Source organism: Sycon ciliatum, chromosome 12 (genome assembly GCF_964019385.1).
Source record: "Sycon ciliatum chromosome 12, ocSycCili1.1, whole genome shotgun sequence".
Classification (NCBI taxonomy): Eukaryota; Metazoa; Porifera; class Calcarea; order Leucosolenida; family Sycettidae; genus Sycon; species Sycon ciliatum.
In genome coordinates, this window is record NC_088654.1 from 9052024 (window position 1) to 9075699 (window position 23676).

The following is a 23676-nucleotide window of genomic DNA, read 5'->3' on the forward strand; positions in this document are numbered from 1 at the left end:
TGCCCATTCGATCGTGTCAGAGTTTTAATTATTTTGACTATGCCAAAAGCGTGGGTAGTGCGATTTGTATAAGTAGCAGAAAAGAAGCTTAGTCGAAAACAGAATAGCCTAGAGCTGCAACAAACTTTGTTCTGCTCCAACAGCTAGCTGCGATCGACATACTGGAATCGTTTTCTCTTCGCGTGAAGCAGTACAAGTTTTGGAGTTGCTGCGCGGGACGGAGCAAGGTATGTGGATCTTTTTTTCTTCTGTTTAGGATCTTGTTGTTTCTCTCGTGGCTGGGGAAACCCTCATTCATTCCTCTTCCACGATTGGTCATTTCCTCATCTTTACTAGCTATCGGAGATGTGCAAGTATTACACACATAGGACTGTAGCGCAAGTGGTAGAGTTAAGTTAAAACTTCAGTGATCCGTAAAATGAAACGAACAACGATAGCGACCTAGACTATACTAAGGGTGCGTTCTTATTCTCTAGCTTCTAGGAGAAGGAGAAAAGAGAAGTCGAAGAAACTGGGATAACTCAAGAACGGGCCTCGAAGATTTCGGAGATATTTTGCACAAGTGAAGCAATATGAAGTGCCAAAGGGGCCGCGATCTTGAGTTATGAACGTAGTATGCACATGTTATTATTATTATTACGAAGTCTGAAGAAAATGTTGAACGGCCTCTGCTGGGATGACGACTACACCATAGGTCAGTGGTTAGAGCATCGCTGGCTACAAGCGAGTGTCCCTGGTTCGAGTCCTGGTGTTGACAGTCAATTTTTCTTCAGACTTTTCCCGTTTGTCTTTTTCCCTGAAACCAGTTAGTATTAGTATTATTATTATTATTATTATTATTAAGGATCAGTTGGGGAAGTGAACTGCCTGAAAAGAGAAAAAATCGCCAGACCCACCAGGACTGGAACCTGGGACCTTGCTTGTCATGAGCAATGCTCTAACCACTGAGCTATGGGACTAGGCTGAACCTAGAAGACAGGTTCGAGTCCTGGTGTGTCTGGCGATTTTTTCTCTTTTCAGGCAGTTCACTTCCTCAACTGATCCTTTGTATTTGAAGCTCTCCCAATCCGTTCAAAAATTATTATTATTATCATTTTGAAACTCGGGTATTGAGCCAATAATAAAAGTAGAAAGGAAAAGGACATATGGAAACGAGTTAAGAGTAACTCTCCACCACTGTAACTAGATACTATATACAGTCAGAAAGTGCAACAACTAGGCACAAAACTGACAGAGTACTGAGACATCATTTTGTTTTCGTTTTCGCAAAACTTCCCATTTCTTTACTTTTTAATGCGATTAATAGTATAAGTGAAGCGGACATTACAAAATGATGAATGAGAATACATGTATCTAAAATGGTTGTTCCTAATCGATTTTCATGAGACTATCGTCAGGGAAAATCGTCTCACAATAGAGGCGGCTTCACTTATACTATTAATCGCATTAATAAAGTTATTGTCTCCTCGTCGCCTTTTCATTCTTTACTTATCTTTGATATTTATGACCCACCCAAGTTGGGTGGTGTGCTGCTTTGCTGCTTCGAATTGTAGTTAGACCGCTTTGTCAAATATCGTACTGGTCTCGTCATCGTCCAGTAACAATCGACATTCTTTGTTCCGTTGGGACTGTAGCTTTTGCTCGTTTTCGTCGCGCTTGCCTTCCCCTCTTTGGTCTTTCCGTAACCTTGAACCTTCCAACTTGGAAGGCTGTCGGTTAACGCTACGGAGATGTGTTGAAGCTAGGTGTCAGGACGTCGAATGTCTCAGTACTCTGTCAGTTTTGTGCCTAGTTATTGCACTTTCTGACGGTATAAAGTATCGTGTTACAGTGATGGAGAGTTACTCTTAACTCGTATCCATAATGTCTTTTTCCTTTCTACAATTATTTTGTTTGTTCCCGTTGGCATCAGCCTGCATCAAGCAGGTATATAGCCTTCGCTTAACCCTTTCCATGCCATGGACGCTTATACGCGTTTCTTTAGTACATAGCCAGCAATCGCATGTCATCACGTACATTGAAAATCAACATAATTTTTCGAATGGACCTTTTTTTCAGGATCACTTTTCAACGAGGACGAAGCAAAGTCGGCCGAACGAAGCCTAGAGGAAGAAAATCACCCTCTCCACTTCACCATCACGATACTGACATAGATACGAGATGAAACAACTAAAAAATCCACAAGAAAACTGTACGACGATCATCGCGCTGACTTTGGTCTGAGAATTTCTATCACGATCAAAAATGTACGAGGAGCACTCAAAAATAAGCAACAGACGTACCTCTATCGCTCTCTACTCCTTTTTCAAGGCACAAAAGTCGACTCTCCACTTTCAAACCAGGAACCAGACATACCAGTGGTCCTTTTCAGCTGCTCCACGAGCGCAGGAAATGTTCACCAAGGGGCGCAGAGCAGCATCCATTCCAGAAAAAGAGCTAAAATACGAGTGAGACGGCATGACTGAGTACATGATGAGTACATGTATGAGTACATGCAGAAAATAGTCAATTTCAGCGTTTCTTCTCCAAACAGCAACTATAGTCTGTTTCAAAAAGATTTACAATCAGGTTTGGGTCTTAAAAAGTATGAAGATAAGGGAAATTTGGACAACAAAGTACATAGAATGGCTTGTTAGGACACGGCAAATTGTTCTGTGAATGTTTCGGAACAATTGGACCAACCGTTAAGGAGTTAGAATTTCGGCCAGGTTTCCGGCCTTTTCCCATGGGTTACAATTTGCCCAGGAAGCCAGTATCGATTTTTTATCAAAACCCACGATTTATCCATTCCTTTTTGGCCTTGTGGTTATGAATGCTGTCTGCTGACCATGAAGTTGTGAGTTCAAATCCCAACCTATCCTCAAGTCAAACTTTTTTTCATTGTTTTGGTGATCAAGCTGGTACAAGACAAAGAAGATGGCTGCACCAAACGACTTGTTGTTGGAGGTCGCGCTTCCTGCCGAACTGACTGACACTTGACTGGCTCACGCCATGTGAACACACCCACAACATGTAACACTGCAATGGTGTGAGTGAATATGGAAGTCATCGCGCTGTAGCCTTTTGAGATTTATTTTTAGTATTTCAAGATCGCCAATTTATTTGAATTTAGCAGTCAACGCCGTCTTCTATCAGCGTTCACAAGCGTCTGTTTTTCTCAAAATGTCGTCGAAGTCACACGGATAGCTTTGCCAAGTCATGACCTTGGGAATGAGTCCGTGTCGATGTCGTTTTCGTCACACGGTGAGTAAATTGCATCGCAGCTCAAAGAAACTATTTTGGTCACAAAACGGATTGGGACACATGCCGCTCGTCAACACTTTCGTTTCGACATGTCCTCTCTGACTCCATTATCGATACGAGGAAGAACTCGTTTGTTGTAAACCAGACGTACGTCCATGACTGTGTCAACGTGAGTGAGTTGTCATTTTCCCTGCTTTCGCGCGGAATATTTCTTCGAGTTCACAGTGAGTTTTTCCAGGCAGCGCTCGAGCGCTCATACGGTAAGACGCCAAACTCCGCGGGCGATCGCCAGGGTTGTAAATCTTTTTGAAACGGACTGTAGCTTCGACTAGAAACAAAGATTACACCAAAGGATCAAACAACAACCATTTTCTGCAGTTTTTTTGCAGATGGCTTCCTTGTGCTTGGCCCAGCACCCCAAAAATCACACCTCGGAGGAGTACAACAATTTCAACTCTCAGATGTCCTCGATTGCTGGCCATGTGAGCCGATTGGCCATGGACGCGTTTACGCGTTCTGCCTACACTGTACAATGTACACTGTACAGTACATGTGTATCCCGCGCTATAGACGAGTGTACAAACTGTCATAACTCCGTCAAAATATCTCGGACTGCTAAGGTTGAGACACCGCTGGAAAGGTCTTGAGCTCAGCTTTCCAGGGATATAACGTTCTTTGCGATACGACAAGGTATGACCGAGCGGCGATAAATGGACCGTATGCGTGTTAAAACAAAATGGCGTCACGATTTATTGAAAGTGGTATAGTTGGTGGAACGAGTGTTCGAAACCATTTGAACTTCATACTGTTGGTCTTCTTATTGACATGCTCTCTTTCTATCGTCCTTAGCTTTTGTTTGTTGTGAGCTGTTTTGGCTTTCTCCTATACCTCTGGGGGATGCCAAGTGATGGTTTTGATAGGCTGGTGATGGCTGTGAGCGAGAGTTTGCCGATCGGCATCGTCCTCGCTATAGCGATGAAAATACTAGTTACTGCGCACCTGGCAGATATCACAACACGTCGGAGCGTCCAGGAGCAAAAGAATCTTGGGTTTTCACTGGAATCTAGTTCCTCCAGGATCGTGTAGCCCACCGTCGGTGAATGGCCATCCAGAAAGGTCGAACCTGGTCTTCTGCAGCATCTCAGTCCTGCGAGGCACACTGAATACGCCTGTCATGTATTGTACAAATAAAAATCACGAAGTAGTGGATTCTATAGTGATGAGTCTATCCTGTATGCTGCAAAAGACACAGGAAATGTGACTGGTGTCTGTACACTGGACGCCAATATCCCAGTCTTCTCCTGCAGGATCTGTTTGGCATTGACATACCGGTATGCCATGGTTCAACATTGGTCTGGTTTGGAAGCTATCTGCCTGGGTGGATGTAGCAGGTTTGCATTGGCTCGTCGTCCAGTCCGGCATTTTCTTGTACTGTGAGTACCGGCAGGGTTTGAGAGGTTGATCATGCTGTGAACACATCTCTACTGCCTGTCTCGTCCTGGAAGTGCCGTCTCGCCGCTTCCTTGCTCTACATTCGTGCTTATTTCGCTTTTTTTCGTGGTGCAGCTCAAAACCTGCCCGAACAACTGTGAGCTCGCAACATGGTATGGACAAATTGCGCGACTGATGCTGGATGATTAAAACCGGGATAGTCGAGTAAGCAAGTTTACTCCCTGGGCCATGGCAAGATCTGTTCAGCGCGGGCTATTCCAACCTCCAAGTGCATAGTCACCGATCGATCCATGCGATGGTGGTTGACCTACAAAGAGCCAAGGTCTATGAGTACTACTAGTGGATGCTGTCTACATGCAGTCAACAAAATCAAAGTACCTCAGTATGCCCCAGAATAGGGCATGTGCATCTACAGCATGACACAACAGGGGTTCTGGCGGCACATGTGAAACAAGCAGTAGCTACTAGTGCCAGCTACCTATTAGAGGCTAGCCGCTACAGTCTGTCACTGGAGATAATTATTATGTTCACTGTTTGGACTGAGCACAATCAATGATGCCCAATCAATCGGCCCAATGTGTGTTCTGTTCCACAAAATTACAACGTCCCATCGCATCAACCCTACTACATGCACATGTCGTCACTCTAGCATGACTTGTGTTATTATTATTTATTTTGATTCGCACGATAAATAGAGCACAATAAACGTGAACTTGACCGAAGGAGAAAGGCCACTGCAGGTAGAGGAACACATCGAGGTACAGGTACCGGCATCAATACAGTATCAGAGAGAAACAAACAAAAATGAGAGGCATGCAGAAAAAACTCTCTTAAGCCCAAGTCTGAAAGAGGAAGTGGTTGATGAGGGATGAATGCACTATCCACACTCATCTACACTGTTCGTGGAAATGCACACATAAAATACAATAATATACAACACAGCATGCACAGAACCGGACAATTTCATGTTTACACATGCAAGCACAGACTTGAACGGTAGTACCAAAAGCCGATACAGACAATATCCCCATACACACAGACACACACATACACACAATGTCCCATGTATGCGCCTGTGGCGAGAAAAGAACGCAAATCTACAAATGCACTGGATGTGAACCCACATATTTTCTCTTATAGCAACGATAGCGGATCTGATTCTGAATGAAACACACACATACACACACACACACACAATACAATAGTACCCATCCGCAGATGATGGCCGATCCTGAAAGGACAGGCAGTGTTTCAGTCATGGGAAACAGAACTTCGAGTGGCGAGTGAGGTATACACACACAAACACATGTGCGCGCGCGGGCACACACTAAAGTATGCAGAAAGAGAATCAACATTGTAGTATTCATTGGTTGGGGAATGGAAAGGAAAATAAAACATTGCAGTAGGTTATTGTTGTATGGACACTATGAGCACAACAGAAAGGTAAGCAACTTGCTTTGAAGCAAAGAAAGTTATTATTCCGTGGATCTCCGAAGGAAAGAACATTCCAGAATGCTGCACTGGCAACAGGCAGCCTGCATGTGCGTGGCCCCTGCAGTCGGTCCAGCTGCCGGCCTTGCAGTGCTGGAAAGAATGTGCAGTAGAGTATGTCACGTCGTATCGCAGCCTGGACAAATAGGCGCTGGGAAGTCCTAGTTATGTGCTCACCTACACCACGATGCACCAATCTGTTGAGCTATTTTGGCCACAACTTTGTCCTCTTGAGACTCCCATGGGCTGAGCCTATTGTTCAGGGCTGCACCAAGGTGACCGGCAATGACCGTTGATGGCAATGCAATCCATGACACACAGTCACTAGGGCATCGTTAACATGGTGCTGAGGCTGGATCGATAAAGTCTGCCTTTAGGCTGGGTTTACAACGAGGCCACTGTCTTGAAGCTAGTCTGTCAGCCTGGTCACCGCCATTGACGAACCAGTCGCCACCGTCAGCAGTGGCGGTAGGTTGTGACAAGTGTGGTGCAATATTGTCGGCAAATTCAGTACTCGGGATAAGATGAGTGACAAAGGGAACGTTGTGTTTGTATAATATTGAAGTGAACAGTGATGATCACAAACCCTGCGCGTACTCCACCATGAGTTACAAGAAAATCCCGGACTGGACGGCAAGCAAACGCCAACCTGCTACATCCAACCAGGCAGATACTATTACGATAGCTGCCACACCAGGTCAATGTCGACCCACTGCATAATGTCAATGTCAAACAAATCCTGCAGGAGAAGACTGGGGTGTTGGCGTCCAGTGTACAGACACCAGTCACATTTCCTGTGTCTATTGCAGCATACAGGCTGAGACTCATCACTATAATACTTCGTGATTTTTATTTGTACAATACATGACAGGCGTATTCAGTCTGCCTCGCAGGACTGCGAGATGCTGCAGAAGACCAGGTTCGACCTTTCTGGACGGCCATTCACCGACGGTGGGCTACAGGATGCTAGAGGAACTAGATTCCAGTGAAAACCCAAGATTCCTTTTCTCCTGGATGCTCCAACGTGTTGTGATATCTGCCAGGTGCACAGTAACTAGTATTTTCATCGCAGTATTGCGAGGACGACGCCGATCGGCAAACTCTCGCTCACAGCCATCACCAGCCTATCACAACCATCACTTGGCATCCCCCAGAGGTATAGGAGAAAGCTAAAACAGCTCGCAACAAACAAAAGCTAAGGACGATGGAAAGAGAGCGTGTCAAAAAGAAGACGAACGGTATGAAGTTCAAATGGTTTTGAACACTGGAAAACATGCTGGCATGGAAAGGGTTAAGCTGCCCTAAAAAAGAAAGTTCATCCTAAGAGAGAGGACTAGAGGAAAGATAACGATAAAGAGATATAGAATACAAAGAAATCCAATGAGTTAAACATACAATTCAAAACAAGAAAGAAAGAAAAACAGAGCAGAAGCTGCTAATCGGAGTTACGAATGCGCTGGTACCGATTGATCCATCAATCGACAAAGGGGACTAATCCGTTAATATTGCGGAGTAGAAACTGATTGTAGCTGCAGGTCTCCAGGCCAGGGCCAGCATCTTGCCGAATCTGGATAGGTCTCTGCAGCATTTGATGTGGTAATTATCATATTATTAAATTGTTGATAAAATTGTTAGAGTATCTAGAGTATCTAGTGTCTAGAGCATCTCAGTAGTATCTAGAATATCTAGTGTGTTCGAGTATCATGTGCGTCTGCGAAAAGGGAAATGCATACACTCATGATCAACACGTGGCTTCTAGCCGTAGTTCGCATGCGCTGATCCCAAACCGCGGGAATATCCAAGTTTCAACCACCTCTGAAGCTTGGAGACCTTGGAGAGCTTTGGAGAGCCTCCTAAAAGTCGGAGAACATATCAGAACAGCTCTCTCACTTTTCGGAGAGTCTCCAACTTTTCCGAGAGGATTTAAGAATGCATACGTACTGTGTTGAGTGTCTGAGCGTTTCTTCGTAGGTGTTGCTTGCTTACATGTAGTTTGTCTCCTACAACCATGTGTCGACATTGTTAGTGCTTACGTTTGGTGATTTTCGTTGCCGCGTGATCGCCAACTGCCTCTACTTGCCATCGTTTTAGATTAGGTTTCAGTTCCGGTAATGGCAACACAGGATCGAGTCTTTCTGCAGATTCTTGGCATTAAGTTGGCGTTTTGATCATTTTTTTGGTATTGAGATATTGTGTCATATGTAAGCCCATTTGCTTTGCCCCTAGAAGAAGCTTTCCAGACAACACGTACAGTAAAATCTAGTGTTAGTGACCTCTGTTTTAGCGACCACCTGCGCTTAACGACCGTTTTTCCGTGCACCGACAGTTCTACACAGACACAGTGGTGCCTTGTTCTAAAGACCACCTGGCTTTAGCGACCGCTTTTACTTGCACCGTTGGTTGGTACCTTAAACCAGGTTTTAGTATACAATAAAGCGTACAGTTATATACAATGATACGTACAATAGAGAGTTTCCGCATAACGTAATGAAGTTAGTAAAAAACGTAGTCGATTTTCGGAAAGTCTTACGTAAACTGCACGTGCATCCGTATTCCGCCATACGGAGTTCTCACGTCACGTGGCTGCTCACAGCAACTCCGCACCCTGCAGTGTACGACCGGATCGACCTAGGGAGAGACTCATAAATTTGTACCACAATCCACTTACGGAGCACCTACGTTATCAGAGCCCTATCTGCATACCCTACGTAGACAACTTTCCGTAAAGTGGAGTGCAAACTCGCGAATTCATGGGTTCTGCCCCCGACTAATGTAAGGCTGCTCAACTTTACGTAGTGCGGAACCTCTCTAGTTATCGTGGGTGGGCGCTGCGTGACAGTTGACAATGTGAAAATTTGAAGATGACCACTGTTACGCAGTGTTGCCACTGTCCCATCCTGTTGTCAAGTGTGCTGGTTCATGCCCTTGTTATACTATTCAGCACAATGGTGTACCATAAGTGCAATTTGATAACAGAATCTCATCTTTTTGCTATAGTCTCTCACCTTAATTCACACATTTTTTCAGACACATCTATTTTTGTGTGCGTGTGTGAGTGTGGGTGGCATTCAGAGTGTGAGCTTGTGTGAGCGCGAGTGTTGGTGCAAGTGTGAGTATGAGTGTGTGCGTCTGTGTGTTTTGGTGTGTGCGTGCGTGCGTGCGTGTGTGTGTGTGTGTGTGTGTGTGTGTAGGTGTAGATGTGTGCATGTGTATGTGTATGTGTGTATGTATGTGTGTGTGTGTGTGTGTGTTTATGGTCACACCCGTCTTTCTTCTCTTTCTCAGACTCTTCCTGACTTTTCTTTCATTCTCCTGGGTGGTTACCAACAGCCAGTGCATGCCGCAGTATGTGGCGTGATGTGTGTGAGGGAAAAACAACACCAACCCCCCCCCCCCCCCCAACAGTAGGGATTCACTGGCCAGAAAAAGCCACTTCATAGCTGTGTGGTGTAGACCAGGCTGAATAGTGGTGGTCAATTCTTCAGCCTTGCAAGCTGTTGAATGGTGAAATCCCAGCACAAGCTGCTATGGCAACTTGACTTCAACTGACTTTCAACTCTGAAGTGAATCGTGTACTAGTGCTGCTGAACATGTCTCCGTCGGAAGCTGAGAAACTTGACGCTTAACTTTGGGCCAATATGTGTTGTCCTGTACCAACTGCAGGAAAAGCCACCATTATGGACAGGAAACTCATGCTTCTCTTCCTGGTCGCAATCGCTGTGGTATATCCTAGAAGTGGCGGTGAGTCAATTTTTTCCCGGTTTTTTGCACTTTTTTTAAGACGAACGTTTAACTCGATGCCCTGAGTGTAACTGTTGCATGGTGCAGCCATGTAGCCTCGAGAGGGTGTTTGTTAAGACATGTATTACCCGACATTCCACCAGGTGTGTCTATATCACCATATGAGTCGGGCATATTTTCTTTAATAATGGGAAAGTGTTTACTCCCCATGTTGGGAGTCCCGCTTCAAATTTCAGTTGCCCCCACTGTAGATGAGTTTGATTTGTCAACGGATTCTTGAAGCTACATGTCGTCCCACCAGCCCTTTGCGGAATCCATTAAATCTCGTTTATGGCTCTGTGTTTCCTGCAGAATGCAATAGTGAAGTGCAGAGTTTGGAAAGGAAGAAACGTGACACTGCTGCGGGTGGGTACCCTACTGCCTGCTGTTGAATTGTCATGCTAAGAATTGAACGTTTTCCGCGTCGTCCAGCATCTGCGCAATACTTCCATCTTGTGTCAGAGCACCGAGATACGCTATACAAGACATTATCACTGCCTTAGCATTGACTCACATCGATTTTTGCTATACCGAAGCAGTCAAATATTCCTGCATATTTCACTCCCCAGGGCTGCATTGACTACTTATAGTTGCCTCCTTTTTAGGGATTGAACACATGCTTTGGTTAGCCGTGGTACATTTAATATTGACCTCGTACTTGGTCAGTATAGGAAATTAAAGTTGTGTGGACCCTGGCTAGCGCCAGACGTTACTGAAGTAGCGTCTTCTGCATAGCTACGGGAATAAAAACCTAGTAAAAGACCTCGGCTTCGCCTCAGTATTTCACTCGTCTTTTATTTCCCATATTGATGCATATGGCAATCTTCCATTCGCTCCTACATTCGCCAGGGACACAAAGTAGGGTATGGGCATAGCTTGGAACATATAGCTGCGTACTCCAGTGGCTAGCCACTCTTGAAACTGATAATTTATGGTATGAGAGTGACTCTGGTCTACTAGCTCCGTTGGATGCATGTGCCACAGACGCAAAGCCGAGTCTGTTGTTGGTTAGTTTATGGAGAGCTTGGCCTGCTTGACATCCCACAGATTTCTGCTATCCCCGTTCCTCTCTCTGCTTAGGCTCCAGTGGACTTTCTAATTTGTGTGCATGCTTTTCAGTGGCGAAGTGTCTTGTACTGTGCACCCTCCCCCCCCCCCCCTCCCCCTCACCATGCAAGCGTGATGAATTTCCATAGCACAGTTGGAACGGATTTGGTCTACATTAAACAGTATTCTTTTTCTCCAATTCTGTCGTCCCTCTCTAATCCGGCACCTTTTGCAACGACATTTTCTGCTGGATAAACAAGTGCCGGATTAGAGAGGGACGACTGTACCAAACAAAGCCTCACTAGCAATAAGGGAAAGAGGCTCGTATCCTTGCTGTGGACATCGCAGGAGCGTTTGATCGTGTCTCGCATGTCGGCCTCCTCCACAAGGTACGTAGCCTAGGCATAGATGGTCCGCTTCAGAGATGGCTGGCGTCGTACCTGGACACCCGTTCCCTACAGTGCCTCGTTGGAGGGCGGACATCATCTAGGTATACGACCTCCGCTGGAGTCCCCCAGGGAAGCATCCTTGGACCAACGCTTTTCCTGGCCTACGTCAACGACGCGCCAGATGTTCTCGCTGACGGCGCCAGCTTGGAAGCCTATGCTGATGATACAACTTTGTACAGCTTAGTCACCTCCCAGCAGACCCCAACAGTCGCCGCGCAGTCACTGCAGGTGTCCGTTGACCGACTGCACGAGTGGGGTCGTACATGGAAAGTGATGTTTGAACCGACCAAATCCCAGGGCATGACAGCCACCCTCAGACGCACCGGCTTAGATCTCCCCCCACTCCTGTTTGGTGGCACACTGGTGCCCGAGACAACCACCATCACCCTCCTTGGTGTGAAGGTGGACGCCAAGTTGACCTTCAGCGATCACCTACGCTCCGTAGCCACCCGTGCACGCCAACGGCTTGGGGTCCCAAACAGAGCCGCCCACATACTCACCCCCGCCGCCCGGACGACCGTATACAAGGCGTTCGTACGACCAGTCATGGAGTATGCGCCTCTTGTATGGATGGGAGCTGCGCAGAGTCACCTCCAGCGTCTGAACAATGTTCAGCGCCGCGCGCTTCATGCTATCGGCCCTGGGGCACACCTACCCAGCCTTGCCATCCGCTGCACTGTTGCCTCGCTTGCCTGCCTGTACAAGCTGCACTACTTGCCTGGTCCTCCGCAGCTGCTCTCTGTGTTGCCACCGCGCCACACCATCTCTACCAACCCCAGAACTCGCAGCGAGCACGGTGCTGTCAGTGGCCATGACCACCAGCTCCAACACCAGCTGCCTGCATCTGCCCCGCTGGCACTGAAGCGCTCGTTCCCACACTGCAGCATCAGCGATTGGAACTCCCTCCCTGCCGCTCTCCTATCCCAGCCTCCCCACAGCAAGAGAATGCAATCATTCAAAACGAATGTTTACCGCCATCTTCGCAGCACAAACTGGCTCTGGGCAGTCGATTCCCTATGAATAGTATGACGCTAAGACAGTTTCTCCCCCACAATCGCTCGTGTTAAGCCTTGGGTTTTTGCATCTTTCTCACCTGTACAGCTCTATCTTCTTCTTTTTTCATTGTTTTTGGTGCGTGTTTTTTGGCCGTGACGCCGAGACCTCAGGTCGGCAGAGTCATCAATGCCCCACCATCACTGCTGCGTCTCGGTGCAGCGCCTGCTCATTAGTTGTCACGTTTGTCCTAGTCTCCGTACCATTGTCTTTCCTTATTCTTTCCGAGCTGGTTATGTGAACGTAGTAAAAAAAAAAAAAAAAAAAAAAAGTACAAGAGAATAATTCTGGACAACAAATTGAAGGTGGTTGCTAGGGGGGGGGGGGGTACGAGCAGGGCAGAGGCGGTATGCTGATGTGATTGGCGAGGTACATCCGACCATGGCCTCAATGCAGAGAGTTTCAATTGTACTTGTGTGCCTGTGGTTGGGAGGGGTGGGGTGGGAAGGGGCAGGGTAGGGCGATGTGCCGATGTGATTGGCGGGGTACATCCGACCAGTGACCTCAATTCAGAGAGTTTGAATTGTACTTGTGTGCCTGTGGTATCCTCTGCCTAGACTGTGACCCTCCGAGGCTCAAAGATGGACAGGCACATGTGGACAAAAACGGAGTCGCACGGTTTTTCTGCAACGACGGCTATTGGCTTTTGGGCAAAACGTATGGCAGCTGCGTGGATGGAGTCTGGCAGTGGGACAGAAGGTGTTTTGCATACCGTAAGTCTGATTTCCAGAGAGCTTCGTCACCACCCCGAGGCTATAGGTATTGTTGAGTACAGGAGCATTCTGGAACATCCGGACCATATTATGTAGTTTTGAGCTATGCTGTTCATTAACCCTTTCCATGCCATGGACGCGTATTCGGTTTTTTTTTAGTATGATCCGATTAGCCATGGACGCGTTTACGCGTTCTGCCTACACTGTACAATGTACACAGTACAGTACATGTGTATCGCGCGCTATACGAGTGTACAAACTGTCATAACCCCGTCAAAATATCTCGAACTGCTAAGGTTGAGACACCGCTGGAAAGGTCTTGAGCTCAGCTTTCCAGGGATATACAGTTCTTCGCGATACGACAAGGTATGACCGAGCTGCGATAAATTGAACGGCCAGAATGCGCAAATTTCATTTTTTGGTGATCAATTCAATTTTTTGTTTCGCGACTTCGTGCGGGCTAAGGGATTTCCCCTAGACATAGCGCGTGCGCAGTCTGCTGCAACAAACGCGCTCAAATCTCAGCTTTCCAATGCAGTTTGAATCGAGAGACTCAGTTCACAATGAGCAAGAAGACGAAAGAAAACATGAGAGGCAGTCGTTTTGTTATTTTCAGGCATGGTAGGGGGACTTTGAGAGGAGATGGAAGTGGCCCTGGTATGCCTGTTGCGCTGTGAGTCCCTGAAATGGCTTCCTGTTGTCCAGATCTTTCCAACAAGCCATGGATCGTGAAAATCCATCAAGGTACAGTGAAATAGCAATAAATTTCGTTCTGATGGGCGCGTACAGCTTTGAACAAAATGAACTCAGCGCCTGAACAATGCGTGGCCAACACAGGAAAACATGCTGGCATGGAATGGATTAACCTTCCACTCTTCGCTATCTCCGCCCTACAGCCTCCTATTGTAATGAAGCCCCCTTCAATTTAGACTATGTCTCTGGGAAATCCTCAAATACATAGTAATATAATATAGAAATTATAATATTAAAAAGAAACACTCCATTGCAATGTGGATTCAAATGCATTTAGAAAACCCATCACAGGTCCTGTGTGTTAATTCCCATCGAGCCTGTATGCGTGTGCTCAACCTAGCATCATTGACCAGGTGGAACCCATTTCCCAAACACCGTTTCCATTGTGCGGGACTGGAGAGTAGAGTTCGAAGCAATTTGAATGTATCCTGCGGCTTCACCAGTAGAAAGTAGTCGGGCACCAAATTGATTGAGAATGGCCACTCCAATTCGTACCGTACGTTCGAGCAATATCGACGCTGTCAGATACAATGGAATCAGTGATGCCTTGCGGGCAGTGGAAGGTACTCTATGGCAGTAGCTGACTGCTGACAAAGGAACAAAACATGACAGCCTTATCTTGGCCCACCTGACAAACATTCGGGCACTGTGAAAAGTGATGCCAGTGAGAGAAGCCAGGGAGTGTGACAACACTTCTCTAGCAGAATTTAACACGCCGATGCGACACTTGCCCACATCAGGGCGTAAGCGATCTTTTCGTTAATGCTAGAACGGGTATAGCAACTAGTAAGCCAGACTTAGGAAATCGGAAATTTGGCCGTGTCCTAGGATATGTGGGGTACAAATTAAAGTTAATGTTTGGGCAGTAGGATAAGTAGTGTGAAATTAGAGTTCCATTTCGTCTGAGCAAAAACCAGCCAAGCTTGTCTGTCGATGCCAACTCGAAAAGGCTGATAATATAATTAGCGGTCAAGTGCATAATGCTCTTGATTGCCTCAGAATTGCAAGAAATGTTTGCGGCAGATCTTCACTATCTACCTTAATAATAATAATAATAATATGGCATGTGTGATCCTGCGGCAGTATGGAGTGTACCCTCCTCAAACGGAGCCGAAAGCCTCACTTTTTGCGCACCTCCAGTGGCCCAGCCTCGCATGGCGATGACACATTCAGTGCCTTCTTGAGCTCCACCACCTTGTCAATAGCTAGATGACGACCCTGGAGGACCTAGGCTACTCAGTGTCAAACAGCGCCGGGCACCCCCAAAATCTACTCCCACCTGCTAGAGCCAGCACACCCACCCACCACCTTTCTCTTTGTCACCACTGCCACAGGAAACTCCCTCCCGGCTTCCCTTCGTACTGTATCCAGCCCAAAATGTTTTACCGCTCTTGTCCGCACACAGTTTGCTATCACCCGTTATGAGCCCTCTGGTTTCATTCCACGTAGAGTAGCGATGTCATAGAGCACTGTGTTATATTACTACCACCAGGCATCATTCTATTTCCTATTTTCATTTTTCTCCTCAGCTTCTTCTTCATAAGCTGTTGACGGAGACTCCCTCGATTTAGGCTAAGGCCTGTGGAGAATCCATTAAGATACAAAAATACAAAATATCGTTAAAGCCGGGCTTTTTTCTGTAGAAGCCAACGTCAGAGCTAGGCTCCTACTCACATCAGGCGTCTATTCCAACCAGGTATTTCTGTGTATGACAACACTGAAACCAGGCTTACCGTAAAGTCTTGTATAAAAGCCGCGTCTTCTTCTATGACTATTTTGGTGAACATTTTCAGGCTTCTGTACAAGACATGTATTTCTATGTATGTCAACACTAAAACCAGGCTTTTGTGTGGGTTGATGGGCCCGAAGTTGCGGCTTGTATTCAAGGTGGGGGGGGGGGGGGTGGGGCTTCCATTCAAGTGTGGCTTTTATACACGACTTTACGGTATGTGCCGACAGTGTATCTTGAAAATCAGGGTTCTATTCAAAACAGACTTCTATAAAAGATAAGCTATGAAAAAAGACGTTACGGTATTTCCGATGTTTAATATTCACTTTACTAACCATCGGTCCACTGCCATGTTGTGTTGGCTATCTCTCTTTTTCTCCTTTCTATCCAGGTCGCGGTTACTATTTACAGAAAGGAATACTAGATGACCACACTAAAGGTAAGTGTGCTTTTTGGCCTGGCCCACTAGACACGCACATCCTCAGAGCTGCGACAAGGCAAACGGCTACTTTTGTTGCAGCTCTGAGTTTCGTGCTATGCAATTGTTAGCTCCCGGCTCAACGCAGTCCCCTGACACCCTTAGAACACTGGGTTTCGTAGTATTGAATAATTATATGGAAGAATTATTCAGACCAGAAAGTAGACGAGAGAGAGAAGAATTAAGACAAGAGAAGCACTGGAGTACGCACTCTTCTGTACTTGACAGGATCTCATTGCCATGGTGAAGGCGAGGGGGAAATACGCATAGTGAGTATTGTACTTTCTTAGCATACCGTATTATCTCTAATAAAAGCACAGTCTCCAATAATAGCACGTCTCCAATAATAGAACACCCTGGGGCGGCATTCAAAAAATAAATTGCTCAGTCTCCATTCTAAGCACACTGTCTATCGGTACCTGGTAAAATGCATGTACCGTGTAATGTCTAAAATGCAGTACCGGCGAAAAAACCCTGAAATGTGTGTGTCTTTACATGAATTTGGCATGGCAACATGCCTCTGAAATGGGGTTGAAATAATAATGGAACAGTCTCCAATAAAGGAACGTCTCCATTAATAGCACGGAGCGTAGGTACATTGAAAAAAAAAGGACCGTGCTTATATTAGAGATAATACGGTAAATACACCCTATTACACTAGCATGATAGTCATCTGTATTCTTTCACCCTACCTACTACATGTAATGCCAACCCAGCACGCACACCCCCACACACACACACGCACACGCACGCACGCACGCACACACACACACATACACATACACATACACATACACCTCAGACCTCAGACAGACCTCAGACATGCCCATCGCGGAAGAGATGATAGCGAACAGCTATGTTAGACATAGCAACTTGTGCTGGGATTACACCATTCAACAGCTTGCAAGGCTGATGAATTGACCGCCACTATTTTTAGCCTGGTATCCACCACACAGCTTTTTGAAGTGACTTTTTCTGGCCAGTGAATTCCTATTTTTAATTTTTTTTATTTTTACACACGTACACCACACCACATACTTCGGCATACACTGGCTGTTGGTAACCACCCAGGAGAATGAAAGAAAAGTCAGGAAGAGTCCGAGAAATAGAAGAAAGACGTGTGCGACCATAATCGTCGGGAATTGAACCCGCAACCTCTCGATTGGAAATCGACTGCACATACCACTGCACCATATGGGACACACACACATACACACACACACACACACACACACACACACACACACACACACACACACACACACACACACACACACACACACACACACACACACACACACACACACACACACACATGCACGCACGCACACACGCACACACACACACATACATACACATACACCCACACACACACACACACACACACACACACACACACACACACACACACACACACACACACACACACACACACACACACACACACACACACAAGGTATAGTAGCAATGCGGAGCACCCTCAGCACATTGCGAGCATGCACAAGTGTATTAGTGGCGCACACAATTTTGTGTAAAGTACTGCTGGGCGCCGAAAAGCGGGTTGCCATGGCACGGCCAGGCTAGTAATTTTAACAGTTACAGCATACAGATGTAAACACGAGGACTCGGCTGTGCATAGACTGTACTACATGAAAAATAAGAAAGGTCTAGGTTAGGAGGCTGCCCCCCCCCCCCTCTCTCTCCCCCCAGCCCCGTTCTTAACGATAGGACTGCAAGCAAATGTCTGTTAATTTTATTTGTTTAGAGCAAAGGTAATTCTGTCTTCTCCTCATATCAAGAACCTTTGGTTCCAACTAGGAACGATTTTTTTGTAAGAGAACAGAAACACAAAAGAGGAAGCATTGCATGAGAATTCCAAAGTTGATTTCAAATGTGTGTGTACATGAATTATTCTTGTGATGCCGCTGTGTGACTGCAGATGCATGGCAGTCCGAAGGCACACACGTAGTGCAGAATACATAGAGATAGTGTTCAGTAAGGTGCTTGGGGGATAGGGTGGGAGGGAGGACATTATGTGGTGGTCCTTTAGTGGGTCAAGTTCTTTTGAGAAGGAATGTCGAGTGTTAGAGGGCTGATTGGAAGGGAGGGGTCGAGTCGGAAAGTTGGGAGAAAAACGGAATGTGCGAGGGGATTTGTTACTACAGATCAATTTCTTCAGCCTTTGCTGTCTTTGGTTTGCTCCAGATGAGTTGCTCGACGCCATAGGCATTTTCAGACGTAAGTTTATATCATCTCAATCGATATTATTCATTCTATAATACTATTGTCTGTGCACGTTTTCTTCGCGTAAATGCACCACGTCCATCTTCAAATGTCTTCTTTGCAGTGGCGTCTGAGAACATAATTATAACCTCTAAATTTCCACTTTTGCAACCCAGTTTGCTCCCATATTAGGCGGACTTAACGTTGCTGCATAACACTGACACTTATCCTTCTTCTGGATTGCCTCGTTTTCTCTCAGAGCCTCATCATGGATGTGGCAGAGCAAACATCAGGAATGGACATTTGCCAGCAGCACGTATTAGACAACTGGCGACGCCTGTCTGCAACAGAGGCTACAGGCCCACTAACAAAGTTTGGTGTCACTACCTAGGCTACTGGTCCTTTACGGAACCGGGCTGTGAACGTAAGTGAAGGACGGATATTGTTATTGAGCGTTGAGTGTGATTCGACAGTGGCCACCGATTATTAAATCTTTTTCAGCACTCTCGGCGCTGCTGCCCGTGTCGCCACTTAGTACCATCGTCCGGGCTGCCTCCGCTTATGGCTTCTCATGTGGACGAAAGCTAGCCTTTTTTAAACTGTGTCTTATTTGTTATGGACTATGGCAGACTGCGGAGTATCTCTGGAGACCCAGCTCGCAAAAATTCAAGTCGTTTGTGCTGCAAGAGCTCGTCTGTTTCGCTCTCTTTCTGGCGGGATTATTTTTCAGGTGCTACGCAGAGCACAAACGTGTCCACAGTGGCTGAACGCTCCTGCGTTGATATCTCGGGTGCCTGGTGTACAGACTACAGAGGAGACGCCAACAAAATATTATTATTGTAGCCACCAAGAATATGGCACTTTGAAAGCGATAGCACAAGAAGTCTCGTTGCTAAGGGATGGCCGAGAAGTCTCGTTGCTAAGCAATATCAGGAGAAGTCTTGTAGCTAAGCGATAGCACGAGAAGTCTTGTTGCTTTGATCATAGTGATTAAATTATGAAATCGCTTCGGCTTCTCCCTCATATAGTGCTTTTTAATTAAAATTTTCGCCGGGACCCGGTTCTTGCTGGCTGTACTTCCTACCTTATGTCAGCGCCTTTAAAGCCATGGTCAGTTATTTCGAAACGCCGCTGCTTTCCTAGCTATTTCAGGTGCAAATCTACCCCCCCCCCCCCACACACACTAAGCCATGCCATGAAAGTCAAAGTCACCAGAGAAAATTCAATCTAAATCCACTAGCTCACCCTTCGTGCCGGGCTGTAAGTTTGTTAGTATGGCACGTATACCTCAATTTTACAAAAAAAATTTCGCGGTTCGCGTGAGACTCGGTTTCTCTATATAGAGGCCGAGTTTTCCGCATCCGTAGGAACGCCACCACCCTTCAAGGATCAAGGCGCAGATGCAGCTCCTAAAGCTCCTGAAGCGGTGGTGGTTTTGTCAATTTTACAAAATGTCATTTCACTTATGAAGCCCATGGCTTTGCAACTGAGACTTGCTGCACCAAAAACACAGCCCAGGAGCAAGGGCAAACAAGTGGATTTAGCTCGGGTAATAGAGAGGTTCCGCATAACGTAATTACGTTAGTAAAAAACGTAGTCGATCTACGGAAAGTCTTACGTAAACTGCATCCGCATCTGTGTTCCGCCATACGGAGTTTTCAAATCACGTAGCTGCCCTTGGCAACTCCGAACGCGGCAGTGTACGACCAGATCGACCTGGGGAGAGAGTCATAAATTTGTACCCAATCCAATGACAGACCAGCTACATTATCAGATCCCTATCTACGTACTCTACGCATACAACGTTCCGTAAGTGGAGTGCAAACTCGCGAAATCACGGGTTTTCCCCGCCCACTAACGTAAAATTGCTCAACTTTACGTAGTGCGGAACCTCTCTACTGAGCCAATAAATATAAATTAAAAAAGTCGTTTCCATGTGATTTCTTCTATTTTAAGTGGATTTATATTGAAATCTCTGGGTGGACTTTGGCTTTTGAGGCATGGCATAGTAAGTGAGTCTTTTTTGTCTAAAATAGCTAGGAAAGCAGCAGTGTTTCGAGTATAAGGCCATGGCTTTAAATGCGCTTATTCAAGCAACTCATCTAGTAGCAACTCATCTCTCTGGAAACATTGTCAAGGAACAAAAGTCTCTCGCTTGGTGTGGTGTACCCTCACCACATGTCGAATGCCAAGGTGTACGCCTCAACGCGACAAGACTACCTGTCGCAGACGTCGGTTGCTCTGGCTGGGCCATGTTGTTCGCGAAGGACGTAACTCAGCGTCCTACCAAGCACTGGAGATGGCAATTAACACCCGGGACATCAAGTGCCCACGTGGCCGACCCCATCTCAGATGGATTGACAATATTAAAAATGATCTAAAGCACGCCAATATTGATATTTCTGACTGTTTTGAACTGGCTCTAGACAAGAAAAAATGGCTGATGCTTGTGGAAAAATGTGCTGCGCTTGCGTAGTTGTTCTTACTGCCATGGCCAGCAATAGAGGACATCTGAGAGTTGTAATTTTTGTACTCCTCCGAGGTGTGATTTTTGGCGTGCTGGGCCAAGCACAAGGAAGCCATCTGCAAAAAACTGCAGAAAATGGTGTTTGTTTGATCCTTTGGTGTAATCTTTGTTTCTAGTCGAAGCTAGTTGCTGTTTGAAGCAGAAACGCTGAAATTGACTATTTTCTGCATGTACTCATACATGTACTCATGTACTCAGTCATGCAGTCTCACTCGTATTTTAGCTCTTTTTCTGGAATGGATGCTGCTCTGCGCCCCTTGGTGAACATTTCCTGCGCTCGTGGAGCAGGTGAAAAGGACCACTGGTATGTCTGGTTCCTGGTTTGAAAGTGGAGAGTCGACTTTTGTGCCTTGAAAAAGGAGTAGAGAGCGATAAAGGTACATCTGTGGCTTTTTTTTGAGTGCTCCTCGTACATTTTTGATCATGATAGAAATTCTCAGACCAAAATCAGACCAAAGTCAGCGCGATGATGGCCGTACAGTTATCTTGTGGATTTTTTAGTTGTTTCATCTCGTATCTATGTCAGTATCGTGATGGTGAAGTGGAGAGGGTGATTTTCTTCCTCTAGGCTTCGTTCGGCCGACTTTGCTTCGTCCTCGTTGAAAAGTGATCCTGAAAAAAAGGTCGATTCGCAAAATTATGTTGATTTAGAATGTACGTGATGACATGCGATTGCTGGCTATGCGATGCGTTCTAACAATAATGAGATGCCTTTTGTCGGCTCTTCTGCCTGGATTTCGTTGACAGATGCGTTAAGCCCATGGATCTTTCCATGAGTGACAGGCGAACTGTAACTATTATTATTATTATTATTATTTTGACTGGTTTGAGGGAAAGAGACAAACAGGAAAAGTCTGAGGAAAAAATTGACTATTCTTAATATTATTTAAGTGCGCTGACATACGGCAAGAATCTTTGCAGCTTCATTCATGATTTCGAAACTCAAGTTCAGAAGGTTTTCTATCTGTGCATGTGTCCGGGTGTGCGTGCGGGTGTGCGTGCGGGTGTGCGTGTGTGTGCGTGTGTGTGTGCGTGTGTGTGCGTGCGGGTGTGCGTGTGTGTGTGCGTGCGGGTGTGGGTGTGTGTGCGCGCGGGTGTACGTGTGTGTGCGTGCGTGTGTGCGTGTGTGTGTGTGCGCGTGTGTGTGTGTGTGTGTGTGTGTGTGTGTGTGTGTGTGTGTGTGTGTGTGTGTCTGTCTGTGTGTGTGTGCGTATGTGGGTTTGTGTGTGTATGTGTGTATGTGTGTGTGTATGTGTGTGTGTGTGTGTGTGTGTGTGTGTGTATGTGTGTATGTGGGTATGTGGGTATGTGTGTATATGTGTGTATGTGTGTATGTGTGTATGTGTGTATGTGTGTGTATGTGTGTATGCATATGGGTGTGTATGCATATGGGTGTGTATGTGTGTATATATTTGTGTGTATATATTTGTGTGTGTGTGTACCTGTGTGTGTATATGTATGTGTGTGTGTGTGTGTGTGTGTGTGTGTGTGTGTTCTGCAATCTGCCCACCTTTACCCGACAGTGGATCAGACAAGTAAGTAAATATATATATTTTTAAAATTCTCTCCGGTACAAAACTCTCTCGCAATCTAATTTTGTACGGGCACGACATGGTAATTAACCCACTCATGAACGAGGCGCGAACATCCAGTTTGCAATCTCTCTGTGCGCTTTTAGTGATGCATGTGCATTAGGATGTTGATCCCATTCATTTCGACTCTGATATTGCCCCCCCCCCCCCCCACCACCCGGTAATTCTTCAGTCTTCTCGCAGCCTGAACGAAGACCATAGTCTTTAAATTAAAATCATCGAATCGGTGATTGCACCCTGGGCTTATTAGGTGAAAGATCCCAAAAGCGAGTTTGTGTATGCTGCCCTAGTGAAGCCCACCTGCAATCTACAATCCTCATCATGACCATCATCATCTTCTGGCATCAAATAACCCGACAACAAAAGCACAAATGCTTGCATTACATATAAAAACCAACACCCGTTTTTGTCGGTACTCAAAGTTTCATGCTACGCAATCTGGCAACGGAAAGATGCTGTTGGCCATGCCACGATAAGCTCATTGTGCAATGACGTAATTTGTAACATAAACACCCCAGACAGCCACCTGGGCATGGTCGTCTGGGGGTGTTGAACAGTTCATTGCTGATCCCAGTGTACTCACATGCATTACTCATACCTTCCATATTCTCTATTATAAGCACAGGTCTCCATTACTAGCACAGCCTCTAATGCTAGCACACTGTGAGCACCTTTCGAAACATTATAAGCACAGTCTCTATTACTAGCACGGTCTTGGTGGAAATCAATGCTGCATGCATGATATCTAGCATGTATTTCTTCTCGCTCTGTATGGATGTATTGGTTGAAAAAATATCAGCACAGTCTCCAATATAAGCGCGGTCTCCAATATAAGCGCAGGGTAGAGGGGTGTTGAAAAAATATAAGCACGGCTCTAATAAAGAGAATATACGGTACTTCCATATTGGGCAATGCGCAATGGACTTATTCCCGCCAGGGGAAATACCCATAAAGTACTGTTGATCCCCCCCCCACGCCATGTCGCTTCCCAGCTGGTTTTTCGGCAGGCGGTGGGAATTATATCAAGTCTGTCAGGTGCAGTACGATGTACAACAACTTGTAGGATCAGATTCGATGCCCTAAATTGTGCACGTTTTCATCCTGGATTGGCACGTAGTGTGTACAGCAGTGCAGGCGTTGGTTCAA

The 23676-nt window shown here is 46.0% G+C and overlaps 1 protein-coding gene across 1 annotated transcript in view; it reads left to right on the forward strand.

Annotated features, from left to right (window-relative positions):
* Nucleotides 1–106: 106 nt before the first annotated feature.
* The window catches only part of LOC135827966 (uncharacterized), a 27879-nt gene continuing 4309 nt past the window's right edge, over nucleotides 107–23676 (forward strand). The window contains exons 1-8 of the mRNA XM_065340402.1: nucleotides 107–227; nucleotides 9850–9927; nucleotides 10279–10332; nucleotides 13073–13228; nucleotides 16102–16149; nucleotides 18394–18426; nucleotides 18671–18835; nucleotides 22462–22473. Of these exons, the coding sequence (XP_065196474.1) occupies nucleotides 9864–9927; nucleotides 10279–10332; nucleotides 13073–13228; nucleotides 16102–16149; nucleotides 18394–18426; nucleotides 18671–18835; nucleotides 22462–22473 (532 nt within the window). The 5' untranslated portion in view covers nucleotides 107–227; nucleotides 9850–9863. The remainder of the gene's footprint in view (nucleotides 228–9849; nucleotides 9928–10278; nucleotides 10333–13072; nucleotides 13229–16101; nucleotides 16150–18393; nucleotides 18427–18670; nucleotides 18836–22461; nucleotides 22474–23676) is intronic.